The sequence below is a fragment of the Amblyomma americanum genome, chromosome 10, assembly GCF_052857255.1.
Source record: "Amblyomma americanum isolate KBUSLIRL-KWMA chromosome 10, ASM5285725v1, whole genome shotgun sequence".
Classification (NCBI taxonomy): domain Eukaryota; kingdom Metazoa; phylum Arthropoda; class Arachnida; order Ixodida; family Ixodidae; genus Amblyomma; species Amblyomma americanum.
Window position 1 is genome coordinate 53,331,210 of NC_135506.1, and position 14,987 is coordinate 53,346,196.

At 49.8% G+C, this 14,987-nt stretch overlaps 1 protein-coding gene across 1 annotated transcript; it reads right to left on the bottom strand.

Moving 5' to 3' along the window:
- Positions 1 to 8,993: 8,993 nt before the first annotated feature.
- On the bottom strand, positions 8,994 to 11,048 carry LOC144108303 (uncharacterized). The gene has a single exon (XM_077641568.1). It carries the CDS (start codon positions 11,046 to 11,048, stop codon positions 8,994 to 8,996), a length of 2,055 nt encoding a protein of 684 aa, XP_077497694.1.
- Positions 11,049 to 14,987: the final 3,939 nt, after the last annotated feature.

Here is a 14,987-nt window from a genome sequence, read left to right on the forward strand (position 1 = left end):
TCTTTTTTTTTGTAACAACCATTTCTCAATGTTGTTATTTATTTCTGCATCTCCAGCTCACGCCTGCTCGCAATATTGGCAGGGCTTCTGTTACAATGAATGAGCTGTTCATTTAGGAGAGCTTGTTGGGGAACTGGATTGTTAAGGAAGGAAGTCTCTCCTCAAATCCACGTACTAATATTTCGCCTTTTTAACGCGATAGCGTTAAGGAGCTCGTGTCGCAGAAAAGCCGGTGTTGGCGTCGGTCGTGAGCGAAAAATCCCTCCTCCTTGCAATGCACGCCAGTGCTCCAACAGATAGCGCGCGACGGCAGCGCAAGGAAAGGAAGGGACGTCTGTCCCATATTTCGGTGGACAACCCGGACCGCGCCGCAAGGGAAGGAAAATGAAACGAAAATTGGTTTTAAGGAAAGGAAGTGAGGCCTGTCTCACATATCTCTATGGACATCCGAACCGCGCCGTAAGGAAAGGAAAATGGAATGAACATTGATTTTAAGGAAAGGAAGTGACGCGTCTGACATACCTCTCGTTGGGGCGCGTGGGGCCGTGCGGGCACGCAGGAATCACGGGGTGAGCAGCGAACAACGCAGCGCACATCCAAAGCGCGTTCCCTACGAAGCCTGCGGCATGCTGCCCGTTCGTTCGGCGCGGAGCTATGCTGGCGTTCGGGGCATCGGGTTTGTCGAGAGCGATGTGCCGACGAACTACGACTGCAACTTGAGTCCCGCGCGTTTTGGCGAGGCGGCTGGCAGCGCTTCTACGTTGGTTTGCCGCTCCGCACGTCCGTTTCTGCGTACCTAGCAGAGCGATTTGTCTAACGGGCAAGGCGTCGCGCCGAACGGGCGATGGCGTTCCGTGGACTCCCGCGGCTTGCAGTGCTGCCACACGCTCTCGCGTTCCACTCTTAAAGGCGAAGCTTAAGCGTCCTCCATTTTTTTTTGTTACAGTGAATTATTTGATGTATTTTTATATCAGACTCCTGCTCTTCGTTTTGCGGACTGCGATATCTTCTGTCGGTTGGACGTAATAAGGAATGTTGCAACCTCGCAATGCGGTCTGTGCACGTGTTCTGGGCAACGCTACTGAGCTTTCAATGTAACTCACTCACTCAAGAGAGCCGTTGGTGCAGTTTCGTCAGAGCTATACCGCGCGATTCTTTTCCAACGCTTGCTGAAGCCAAAGACAGTCTCTACACCTCGTCGCATCTGTCTCGTGAGAGTCAACACACTTCTCTCACCCCGCACATTTGTGCTGCTTCTAGCTTTCTTCACGCCATAGCTTTCACACTGCTGGTAATTTTTTTTTACTTTTCGTGATACATCCATTAAGCCTGTTTTACATGCAAGCGAAAACGCTCGCGAATCTTGCCGCCGCGGTGCACGAGGTTCCAAAAAGTTACACATTGACGGGCAAGAAAACTTTGCCCGATGTAATTGCTGTACAGCAAACGAACGGGAAACCAAGACTCCCGAGGTGCGTCACTTACACGAACCCCACGGAGAACGGAACGGCGGTGCTCGTCCGCAGCAACGTGGCGGCAACTCAACATGTCACGGCGCAGGGCGGATGCGAGCACACGCTGGTCAAAATAAATTCATGCGAGAGAAATTGGCAGCTCGGGCAATTTATCTGTAATGAGCGCGTACTGCCGGCCGTCCCAATGACAGTATGAATATGACCGCATCGTGAGCCAGGCGAAAGGGTCGGCGGTGACCAGGCCGCTCCTGATCCTCGGCGACTTTAACGCCCCTCACGCAACGTGCGCCTATAAGTTCCAGTCCAAGAGAGGAAAAGCACTGGCCAAAGCAATGGAGGATCACGAGCTGGCCCTCCTGAACGAGCCGGACGTAACCACCAGGAGAGGCAACGGTGTCGCGAGGAACACCACGCCACACTTGTCGTGGTTATCGGGAACGCTAGATGTTTCCTGGAGAAGCGAAGGAGTGGACCTGGGGTCTGACCACAGCGTGATCGGCATCACGCTCCGAGGCTCCCGATATCGGGCTGTGCTGGGGACGGCGCGGATCACGGAAGATGAGAAAGTTTACCTAAGAACAAGAAGAGGCGTCCGAGGAATAATCGGGACAAGCTGAAACACAACAGACCTACACCGAATGGGCGAGGGACCAGAAGAAGGCTCTCCAAAAATTTACCCAAGAAATCGCAACGGCGTCGCAGACACTGTACGTGGACACCAGCCTGACCCACATGTCGGCGGCCCGCCACTCGTTCACGCGGCGTTTGGAAACGTCCGACACAAAACAGAAAGCTGGCCAAGCATATAGTAGTCTTGAACAAACAGATCGCCGAGTATGCGACCAAATTATGTAGGGAAAATTGGCTGAAGACCTGTGATGGACTGCAGGGCATGATCTCGACGAGCAATACGTGGTGTCCTTTGAGGCATCTGATCGAGACGCTGAATAGCAAAACCGCGACCAATCGCAACCTCATCAAAGTATTCAACACGTATATACAAGGGAGACGGCTGTAGGCTCCTGGAAGACCTAAAGGCGGAGCACCTAAAGGCAGAGAAAGGCCAGTACCCGGTGCCCGAGAGGTACGAAGGACCCGGCAACGAAGAGCTGGACAGGCCGATTACCATGATGGAACTGTGGACAGCGATAGATGAAAGTAACAAGAGAAGTGCACCCGGCAGGGACGCCATAGCTAACAAACTACTCGGTAACATGAGCGGTACAGCGGCCCGCGGCCTCCTAGAGCACATAAACGAAGCCTGGGAGAGCTCGCGGTTGCCGAAGAAATGGAAGGACGCCGAGGTCCGCTTCATTCTAAAGCCCGGCAAGGCCCTCACGATCGACAACATGCAGCCCATCTCCCTCACGTCCTGCGTGGGGAAGCTGATGGAGCGCATTGTCCTTCGCCGGCTGCAGAAGCACCTCGAAGAAACGGATCAGATGCCGGAGACGATGTACGGCTTCAAGCAACATCTCAGCACCCAAGACGTGTTGATCCAACTCCACGAACTGGTCGTCAAGCCGGCAATGAGGCACGCACCCAGTTACCAGCTTTCGGGAAATTACCCGGATGTACCGCGAGGAAAGGTGCAGACTACCAGAATCGCACCCCAAACTCACCAGGGAACAACAGACGATCCTGCGTCGAGCGCAGGCGGGATCGCTTGCGCATCCCGTACTGATGAACTGCATGTACCATGCGGAACACGATATGCTTTGTCCTTTTTGCAAAAGAGAAAAGGGCACCGTGCCGTACATCTCGGCAGACTGCACAGAACTCAAGACCTCCTCCTCCCTTTCCCACCAACACCCCCAATCTCCAACCCCTTGAGCGATGGGAGACCTTGTTATCCAGCCCCGCCCTACCGATTCAGCTCGCACTGACGGACAGGCGCCAGGAGCTGTTGAAAACATATGGGTCCCGTAACTAGGGAACCGCCACGTCTGGTGCCTGTGTGCACCACCGATTTATATCGGGTCCAATAAATGTTGATTCATCATCATCATCCAACAAGTTAGAAAGCTTTTCCTGCGACGCGCCGCTCAATCGCAGAATTCGCTCAGTCGCTCGCATGTGATTAAACCTTTATCCCTTCATTTCACCCTGCAGTTCTCAGGAAAACTAAACTCCTGACTTTAAAGAACGCGACGAGTAGCAATGCCGTCGAATGGATTAGCAAATGATAGCAACTCTTTACTGCCATGGGCGTCTAACATAACGAACAGTTTTGCTTGATACGTTATTTCACTTGTCGCCCTGCATTTAGGCGTGACCTCTGTCGTCGGTCGAACACAACGGCCGCCTTTGTTGTCTTCTCGGCAGCAAGAACACGCGTGACTATGTGTGCGTGCGCGCGCGTGTGTGCGCGTGCTTGTGTTCTTCAGGGCATAGCAAACTGCTGATATGTTGCGAATAGCAGATGTTTCCCCCGGAGGCATTGATTCTTTTTTTGTTTCCTTCACTGCTTGTGCGTTGTTTAAATTGATTCGTGCCTTGACAAGAGTGCTTGCTTCTTCTTCGCGAAGTTATTGACAAGGAAAAAAGAACAGAAACTGACTATAATTGTTACTTGATCATATATTATATGGCAGAAAAACAAATGTCAACTCTGCGGTATTCGCTGACGGGCAATGACTGTTTTAGGATCATGTTGAAGAAAGAATTACAGTGTTTCTTGCAAAAACCGCTGCAGAGTTTCTTCGACTCGTCTAATTCGTACCGAATTGTGCACTGTGCGCAAGGGGTTGATCAGAATTTTGCCGGGACACTTTAACATGTTAGCAGAGGTACGAAGGTGGCAAAAAGTTCTACAATTTATTTTATATAAGCGTGTGTTTTAAACCGGAACGCCTTTACATGTAACGAGATATGTTCTTGCGCTATCGGCACACGATTGCAAAGTTTGCAGCTCGTAAGTGTACACAAAGCTTGATATGCCTAACGCCTCCTCATATCAGAAATTTTCCGTGTCATATATTCGCAAAACCCGTCTTGAATTATGTCTTTTTTTACTGAATAGATATTTTTAACACAAAACTTGCTACAGAAGCGCTTGCAATACATGACATATTTTTGTCATTGGGTGCATAAACAGTTCATTTTTAATGCTTAATAATAACGACCTGCAAGGAAACCTGCAAGTAAACTTCTCAATAAGACTATCTGGAGAGGAAGTTCGTTCTGAATTTATTAAAATTTCGGAAAAACTTGGCAAGTGAAACTCTCCGAAACCATACGTGGACATTTTGTAAAGAGGACAAGCGCAGGCAGCAACATAAACGCGTGTGTATTTTCAAAGCACTGAAAATTCAACAAACTACGTCGTATATAGTCTAATCCCTGCAGGTTTCTGCATTAGGGGAGTGCAAGTTGGCCGGGCAGAAAATACAAGTATGGCATGACGGACAGATTTAGGCCTCCATTGTTCATTCAGCAATGCATGGAGCCTTCCAGCTTGTGCTTAGTATACTGCCTACAGCGCCGCAATATTTAATGCATGGATCCCGGCGCAAGAAGCCTCACCTTTGGGTGATCACGAGAAAGGACTTTTTTCAAAGCCCACATTCTTGAAACGTTCAGGGATAGTACTATCACTGCTACTTAGCCACTCGGATGCAGCAACGCTAGGAGGGAACTGAATTTTCGGAGTTCTAGCCATGCCCTTACCGTGTAACTACTCCAGTAGTGTCTGCGTTTCGGAGGTAGAACCTATGGAAGACACTGTGCGGCGGAGTTCAGATGGAAAGCCTGACGAAAAGAAGAGGCGTCAATGTAAGAGCTCTTCACGCCTTTCCAAATACAAGAGTCCCAAGGATACCACAAACTCGCCTTCTCACCCTAAAGACTCGGATGAAGTCTCTGAACTGCGCTCTAAGTCCGATTCGGATTCAGACAGGGGCTCCAGTTCGCACTCATCTACGGAGCCTGATTTGGACTCGGACACGCGGCCAGGTTTGAAGTCACAGGACGGCTCGAAGCCACAGGCAAGCGGACCGTATTCGAGGTCTTCGGCTGCATCGTCAGTGCAGTCATCGAAATTCACGGCAACAGCCACTTACGGAAGATTGGGGCGTCGCCGGTTGCCCGCCGCCGGCAGTGGTCGGTGGTACCCAACAGGCCGGGGCAGTGGTCGCAGATGGTTTCGTATCCCGTCGTCATACGACGAAGACTTCACAGTCCAGGGAATCGAGGTCTTTATCAAGACCGTGGGCGACGCGCCTTCCTTTCTGCAGCTGGAGGTCAAGCGCGTCACCACGGATCTGATAGAGGTGGTGAAAGAGCCAATCCCATCCCAACGAGTCACTTACAACGGCAACCTGATCGTCACCGTCGGCTCTGCCGAAGCTGCCGCTAGGCTGCTGAGTACGCGGCAGATCGCGGGGTACAAGGTTAGCGTCAAGGTCAAGTCAGATAAGCACAGCAATATCGGCAAGATCACTAATGTCCCGCTAGGCTTCACGGACGAGGAACTTCAGGGATGCTTCGTGTCTCAGGGTGTCATCCACGCCCGTCGGCAAGTGGTGTACACGAGGCAAGCGGACATGCGAGTCGAACGAGTGCCCACGTTCAATGTCATCCTCACCTTCAGGCCGGATAAAGTCATGCCGACGACAGTAGTTCCGAAAGGGGAGGCAACCAAGGCACTTGGAGACAGGCCGTTTGTGGTTCGGCCGCACTATGAGCCGCCCATCCAATGCATGTGCTGCCAGCGCTACGGTCACATGGCTCGCTTCTGTCTGAGGTCGCCCCGCTGCAAGGTGTGCTCGGGTCCGCACAACTACAAGGAGTGCGCTAAGAAGGACCGGCCCTTGTGCGCCAACTGCAAAGGGCCTCACGCGGCTACTTTCACGCGGTGCCCACTGCGTAGACTGGCCGCCATCGAAAGGATCTGGTCTTTGGAGGGCACAGAGGACGACTGAGCTTCAAGCGCAGCCACTGGAAATCTCCTTCAGTTCCGGCTGTTTTACAGCTGCAGCTGTGTTTGAGGCTTAGACGTCTCGTGGGAAGAATACTGTGCGCTCGGAAAGCTTAGAAAGTGCATCGGTTGCGTACGGGGAGGTTTCTCGGTTTTGCACTAAGCTTCTTGTTTCAAATAAATGAATTTCACAGATGATGCTTCGTTCGTTGTAATTTATTTTGCGTACGCTGCTTACGAGTTACGAGTTCCTTTATGAGACCAATTTAAACCACAGTTGGTGTTGTTTGAAGAGACCCTGGGTAGTATATGTCAAGTTAGGCTAACGGAAAGCAAGCACGAAGATTTTTCTTAAGCATCTACTCTCATTAGAAGGCACCTACTGGCATCTGTTCAAGAAACAGAATAACTTAATCTTAACTTCACGTTGGATTGTCGAAGTGCCTATGTTTTAGTATCTTAGAGGCATTGCTGAAATAAGCATCTTAGTTTGTGTCTGTGTGGTACATTTGGAACACGGTACGTATTTAGAGACGATCCATTAAAAAAAACGAAAAAATAAAAATAAAAATAGCCTTCATATTGGGCGCAAAAACAAAAAAAAAGGAAAGATCGCAGGCGTGTCTGAAGTGTGCAGATGCTTCCTTTCCACGGCACCAAGTGGAACAATCGGTTGCGGTCCGCCCTCGCTATAGGCGCTGGCTGCGTTGGCTGCTTCATGTGTAAACTAGTCCACTGAAGCGACTGTCGCAACGGAACTGCTAAATAGCAGAGTTACTACAGCAAAATCAACCAGTGGGAGACCAATGTGGGAGAACTAGCCAACAGACAGGACGTGGCTTACACGGACGCGGCGTAATACGAAGGCAGAACGGGTCTCGTTGCTCTAGCAACCAGGGAGGGCGGAGGCCGAGTCTCGTGCTGCAGCTTCCGACAGAGGGACGCAACAGCGGCTGAGGAGGTAGCGAATGCGCTGGCCCGAACTCAAGAGAAGGTCAGGGTGATTATAACTGATTCAAATCGGCTATCCGCGACTACAACGCAGGCAGAGTTTCAGCCAAAGCAGTCAAAATTCTTCCGGCCTGCTAATTAACTGCCGGCAGAGCTAATTAATCTAGTTCGGACTCCGGCACACGAAGGCCTCCAACGAAACGAGACAGCGCACGCATTGGCCCGAGGACTCACACGCCGGGATCCCAGTGCGGTCTCGTCGAGCAGAGAGCCCCTTCAGACGGACGAGGCGCTGAACACGTACCAAGGTATTCTTAGCCATTATACAGATTAGTAAGACAGACATTACGTGGAGCATGCAAAGGCCTCAGCAAAAAGGAAGAGGTCATATAGAGAAAGTTACAGGCGGGGGTTTTTCCCAATCCACTAGCACTAAGCAGATGGCATCCAGCGATCCAATACCCGAGGTGTAAATAGTGTAATGAAATTGCAGACATGATCAACAAGGTGTGGACAATCTCTAGCCACAACGAAGCAGACAGAAATATAGAGTCCTGAAAGGCTTTAGTGACCAGCCAGACAGAAGAAGAACAAAAAAGTCATCCGCCTGGCCCTGGACACCGCTGAATCCCCAAAGATCCCAGTCTGCTGAAAGGGGAGGAAAGGGGAGCGGTCAAGGCTCAAGCCTTCATCGCCCTCTGATTCCTTGACGGTTGCAAATGAAATTATTTCATCATCATCAGTGGGAGAAAGAGAGGAACAAAAAGTAAATCAGGGCAGAGGAACGCCGGTCGCCTGTCCTTTTAATGTTGCCACGTATATTGCGCTGCTTTCTCTTGCTATATCAGATATGTTGAATAAAAAAAAAACTTTTGATCACTGTTAACACATCGTGAACTCCAGAAAGCCATTGCGATTTACCGTATACTATTCCGCACTAAAATCATGGTAAAGTTTTCTTCAACTGGTGTACTTCCTAGTTTATTGAAAAAATTAGAACAGAACATATTAAGGCTGTTTGGAAGGTTGTACGGTGAATCGGAAAATTGCGGTAAATGGACACAGTATGGTTGGTTTAAGACTAAAATGTCCAAACCCCGAAAATACCATACAAGCAATCGAAATGCTACTTACGAGGGGCCTCCGGGCATTCGTAACGTGCAGGGCAGTGACAGTGACACAATGACACTGAACTCTATGCTAATATGGAACATTGCCTTTTCTCCTGCCCCGTTGTCATTGAGTCCCTTCTTTTGCCGTACCGTTCTCCCTCAACGCGGCGGGCTCGGCTAGCCTAGGAACGGCTGACGGACCAGTTGACTTGCATTACCTTGGCCAAAGGCATCCTCGACGCATCCCATTGCGTTAAAATGGTTTTTTCTCTCTCTTTTCCTGTTGCATACTTTACTCCATTTGAAAACGAAAACCGTAGTTCCTATGCGCCATGTACATTGGGGCTACAAAATTTGGATGAACTTGGCGACAGCGTCAGTCGGCGAATTTGACATGCCCTCACATCAGGGCACGCACATTTAATAGTACCGCGTATTTACACGGCTTACATGCCACTTTTCCTCTACCGCACAACAAGCAATATACAAACTGAAAAAGCTGCCATTTGGCGCATGTCATCATCGCACACCCGTACGCTAACCAAGCATGTCACACTTGTTTCCAGGGTTCATTGGGGAGCCATCTTGGCACTCAAAAGCGCGGGAAAAAGCAATGTTATGTTTCAATGGAAAGTTGCACATCGTCTCGCCGTTGCCAGCTCCACAGAAGACGTAGCAGCCGAAAACGAAGAACGCACGGGACGCCGTCATCCAAGGTTTCGAAATGTCCGTTAGGAAAAGAGCGTCTAGATCAGTCATATTATCGGCGTTGACTCTTAACGCGTTCCAAGCCAAGGTAACACCGGCGACTGCGGCCTGCACCTCCAACTCTTTCGCCTTGATATCCGAAGACTCCGTTGTGAGACACTTGTTGTTTTTGTACAGCACTTCATGACTACTGCCATGAAGTGTCATGAAGTCCAAGTAGATGGCCGCTGCTATACGTGCCCCAACGCCGGCGTAGAGTACAAATGGGTGAACATGATCAGAGTACCAAGGGAATGAAAAGTAATACGGAGTGAGCCGGAAGTCCTGCAAAGAAACTGAGAAGTCTTTCTTCCAGTTATTTCTCCTCTCAACAGTGACTGACACCGCTGAATCAGCGTTTTTATAGCGCAAGTCTACTCGCATAAGTTGTTCTGCGAAGGCCATTCGATTCTGAACCGGACGCGAACTCAAGTCAGGGTACGACGCGTACGTGTTTAGGAATGCCAGCGGTTTCGAGCTGTTCAGTACTGCGAAGACATCCCCGAGAGTGGGCACCTCTGAATGCAAGGTTGAGTCAACTCGACGCGACGTGTTCTCGTGGAGCGCGTCCAAAAACGCCTCGACGACTGTGCTTGCGCATGCTGCGAATTTACCGAGGGCTTCTTCGGCTCCCTGCTGGAGAAAGTGCACAATTGCGTACCGAAAAACTGTGTACGCGTCACTGAAGCAGTGCTGTTCTTGCTGGGCCAAGGCTTCTTCTAGGGACCCAAAGAATCTCTCGCGTACTTCAGCGTTTAAATAAAAAACAGCCGCGTGGACGGCCAGGCATCCTAAGATATCTTTCGCCCCCGCATGACCGTGGGTTCGGATAAGGTGGAACACGGCCTCAAACGATGGGACGTCGAAGATCACAACCTTGTTGATTTCAAATGTCCTCGTCCTCAGATACTTTTGAAGTGCAGAATCCCAGTTCTCTATTGGCACCGCCGGTGCGTACCGCACTAGGGATGTCACGCTGTACACAACCTCTTCCCGATAGTTGGACCGTAGGTAGACGTCTAAGATGTCGGTCGCACTGTGGAGGTCCTGCAGGATCTCAGATAAGCGGGACTCGCTGACCTCATCCGCTGCCATACTCCTGTACACATGGCGCATGTATACTGCCCCATGAGATGATCTGATGTGCTGCTTGAGTCTTCCCAAGGTGGAGTGGAAGGCTGCGTCCGGCGGAAACGCCAGCGTAAGGCGTCCGCTCCGTTCGTTTCTCACCACATCGATGCCAAAGAACACGGGCAAAGCCAGGCGCCTCGCCATGAAAAAGAGCGCAGACAGGAAGTCCGAGCCCTCACTCCTACCGGGCCACGTCAGGCCCTCCTCCGCTAGGACCTCCTTCAGATCTCTCAAGGCTGTTCCATCACCGGCGCTAAGGCAGGCGTTCACGAAGCGTGCTGCCTTGCCTATCGGTTCCCGAGCTGACCGCTCGTCCATCTTTTCTTCACGCATGCGCTTCAGAGTGTTATGTGTAAAGTACCGTAGGTTCTCGACGCTGAACGGTGTGTCCGGGTGATTCCGCTCCCAGGAGCCGCAGACAAACTGGTAGAAATTGTCGCAAGGCCTTCTATCCCTGTCTACGGCGTCACCCAGTAAGATCCCGTAGGCGTTGAGTGCGGACTCTGCTTCCTCTGCTCCGGACTGCGCTCTCCTGGCGGTGCTGGTCTTGTTGACTTTGTGCTGCACAATCCGTTTTGGCCGCGAGGGGGCCTTGGCGATGGAGATCAGTCGCCACGTGAAGAGGCACAAGACGGCGATTACGAATGCGGTCAGGACGCATGCGCCTATCATCACCCGGAAAGAAGTCTTCACTCGGTCTTTGTCGCCGGGCATGGGACTCCCCTGGGTCCTGCTTCGAGTGGAGCCCTGCGTTAGACAGGACATCATGTGGTTTGATGAAGCATTAGTTAATCAAGTTTTACGATCTACAAGGGAAGCTGCAATTAAACGCACTGTATTAATTTCTTGTGCGCAAAGTTTTTCTAACATGCACTATATACAACCAGCTTTTCGATCTGGAAATGCAGGGATGGACCAGCGAAACCGTGTTCAGCATTTTTTTAGGGAAATAACGGGCTACACTAGAAATTAGACGAGACAAAATGGAGTGCGCCGTAAAAGCGCGCACAGACAAATGAATTTATTAAAAAATGCAGTGCATTATTATAGTCTATGCGCATGCTCACTTCAGTGCTCAATTCAGCGCATGCTCATTGCCACAAGCTCCGTCACATTCGTGCGCCCTTTCGCTTCTTTGTTAGTTTTATCTCATCTGACAAAGGATCTGCTTACGCATTTATATATCTACACCGGCCTCCGAGATCTCAAAAGGTTCTCTTATTTTCTATTCCTTTTTTGTCTCTCGCAAAAGGTGAAATGGTAATTCTTTCAAAGTAAGATACGTATTTCTCCCTTGCGGCAAGGTACCTAGGGTTAGTTATTTTGTCCAAATTACGGCTATGCTATCTTGAATTTGTGCTGAGACATCTCCCGGATTGACCTATGTAACTCATGCCGCATGACAAGGTAATATTATCAAAAATACCTGAATCACATTCCACAAATTGTGCCTGGTGTGCTAGTTCACGTGCTCTTTTCTTCATATCTTCATTTATTATGTGCCAGAGCCTCATTAATTTTGGGGTGCAGTAAACAGCAGGGAACCCATAGAGTATAGAGAATTATTTACATTAAAAAGTGTACTAACAAGTAGCCCCCATTGCTGCCTTGGATGTTGAGCAGATGAGTGTCACATCTACTGAAATGTTTTTGCAGACTGACTGCACTTTGAATGTTAAATCCTTAAAGCGGCGCGCATGTCTGTGGTCCTTTTTCCTAGCTGATGCACGCTGTAACATTATGAAAATGTTCTGCCGCATGTCTGCCTTGTATGCGCCGAAACCGCGAGCGCCGTGCGTGGCGTAATAGTTTTGCGGGAAGTATTTCTTCTGCAAGCGGGAGCCCTGCCCTTAAAAAATATCCTTAAAAAAACTCGCCTACGCACCTTGGTTTCGGTGGCTGTTGGCTTCCGCCGTATCAATGGGGAACGTGTTTGCCGACAGCAAAAACGTTATTAGCAAAAACCATCAAGCCTCCCGAAAGGAGATCTACGGATATACTGGTCGTTATAGTGGATACGTACGACATGCAAAAAAATTCCGTTCAAAAACGACTTCCCTTTGAAAAATGCGCTTGTGCGTAAATTCTGGCCATGTACCGTTTTTGATAAAAGTAACAGAACAACAGTGATTTGTTTCTGAGATAGCACCTTAACTGCAGGCGTTGAAACAAAGAAAAATCACAAACATTTCTCCGACCATTCGTGGTGCGGGTTAAAGCGACTGTTGTGGCGCTGTCCACCTTCTGCCCTCGATGGGTGCACACTTTATCAGACACATCTTGGCTCAATAACCACGGGGGCACCATGGTGCTAGGCATAAAGGCAGTGACGTCTAGTTTTTGTGCAGCGGAAGCAACTAAACCGCCACAGCAACCACTGTTCCATTTCTGGCCATTGCTTACAGCGTCCGGACAAAACGGCCTCCAGAACCACACAGCCACTTGAACGCGTAAGTCCCCATTCTTTTGCATCATCTTTCTTGGCCACTTTGTTCCCGAACTACCCTCAGGAGGCGCCGCAGGCGATCCTCCTATACAAACTCCAGCGGAGTTAGTCGCCGTTCCTAGCGCATCGGGAGCAGGTGCCTTCAGAACATGGTGACTTCTTTCATATTTCTGTTTTTGGCCGTGGTACTCGAATGTCCACTCCTGTCTGTTTTTCCTAACGCTGTTGGCATACTCCAAGAGCCAGCTACCGCGGCAGCATACTCGGTTCGCTTCGGGCCCGAGCCAACAACGGCACGCATACTCTTACGTAGTGTATGATGGAAGAGGCGAACTCCTGGTCCGTCGCAAAGTGCCCCGGCATCGATCGAGACGGCGACGGGCTTTTGAGGGCTCGCCTTTTGGAATCGCGAATCAACGACGCCAATCGCTCGCGAGCGAGCGGCGGTAGCTGGATGGCAGACCTGCGGGAAGAGTGTGTCGGAACAAAAACTGCATGAACGCTGCAGTACAGAAATTATTCCGATGTCTTGACGCTACAAGCTACCACCGTGATGATTTAATTGCAGATTACCTTGCGCTGCAAGGGACATCATGTTATCGTGACCACTTGCAACGCGTGATTAAATGTGAGGGAGTTTGTGGGTTTTGTCTGCGGCCTCTTAGACCCTACTGCGACGAAGCTCAAAGTGAAGACCTAACGATTCCCGCTGTTTCGGTGCTCTTTCTTAAGCGCCAACAGGATAAAAGTTGTTTTAGAGCCCCTAAGAAAGTATTATTTGTAGTCTATTGTGACATTCCGTGTGTGCTACGAGGATCCACGTTCGACGGCGCGGCGTAGACGGAGACCCGTGACAGCGGCATCATCAATTACCCAGCCATGCTCTTTGAGTGACGACCAGAACAACCGGACCCGCCGCCGCCCCGGGGAAACAGGCTTTATCCTCCCCAATTTCCGGGCACATTCCAGGACAAGGGAGCTGTCAGCGGGCCAGAGCGCGCCGTACCACAGCCGACGCTATGCGCTACCGCGAAGACAACATTCTTTCCCTCCCCCCCCCCCCCCCTTTGTCGTGGGCTATCGCCGGGAAGGCACCCACAGCTTCCCAGAAGGGCCGTGACGGACACCTGTCATGGCGGACAGGCAGTACTCGCCAAGAATGTGGAAAGACAGGCGCTAGTGAATTAGCTCCGAAGAGAGAGCCTGTGTATACTCTCACTTGAGAGAGAGTGGTGGCGTTTTTGTTGTTTATTTAGTTTGTATTGTTAACAGACTCTGGGTTCGAGGCTAAGCCCAACCCAAGGGGTGGTCCCCATCTCGCATGTTATTTTGGATTGGAGAATTGATGCTTTGGGCGGGCCACTGGAAATGACCGCCCTTAGTCCTTTGTTAATCAAGTGCTTAAAAGCACATGTAAACGGATGCAGTCCAGTCTGAGCTGGGGCTCCATGCTTAGCATGTAATGTGATGCTACTTATGGGGGTCGTCACACTATAATGAAGCGTTTGCATGTAGGGACCCATCGTTCTAATAAAGGCGCATTTAGGAATGTATGTATGTACGTACGTACGTACGTACGTACGTACGTACGTATGTATGTATGTATGTATGTATGTATGTATGTATGTATGTATGTATGTATGTATGTATGTATGTATGTATGTATGTATGTATGTATGTATGTATGTATGTATGTATGTATGTATGTATGTATGTATGTATGTATGTATGTATGTATGTATGTATGTATGTATGTATGTATGTATGTATGTATGTACGTATGTACAGTACTCACGGATTGAAATAGGACATTCGGAGCGCGTGGCCGTCGCTTCATGGAGCGCCGCCCGTAGACGCTCATGGAACCAAGGTGGTGCATTGTGGTATGGCGCGAGAGGGAGAACATCTATAAAGCAGAATTGTTCCTTCCAGTAGCCAATGAGCCGGCCTGTGGTTTACCACATGCCTGCGTGGCACTGCAAGGCTAGCGCTCCGAATGTCCTATTTCAATCCGTGAGTACTGTACGTATGTACGTACGTACGTACGTACGTACGTATGTATGTATGTATGTATGTATGTATGTATGTATGTATGTATGTATGTATGTATGTATGTATGTATGTATGTATGTATGTATGTATGTATGTATGTATGTATGTATGTATGTATGTATGTATGTATGTATGTATGTATGTATGTATGTATG

Bases quoted from the DNA above. Each gene is read 5' to 3' on its own strand.
- LOC144108303 (XM_077641568.1), bottom strand. From the start codon at position 11,048: ATGCCCGGCGACAAAGACCGAGTGAAGACTTCTTTCCGGGTGATGATA.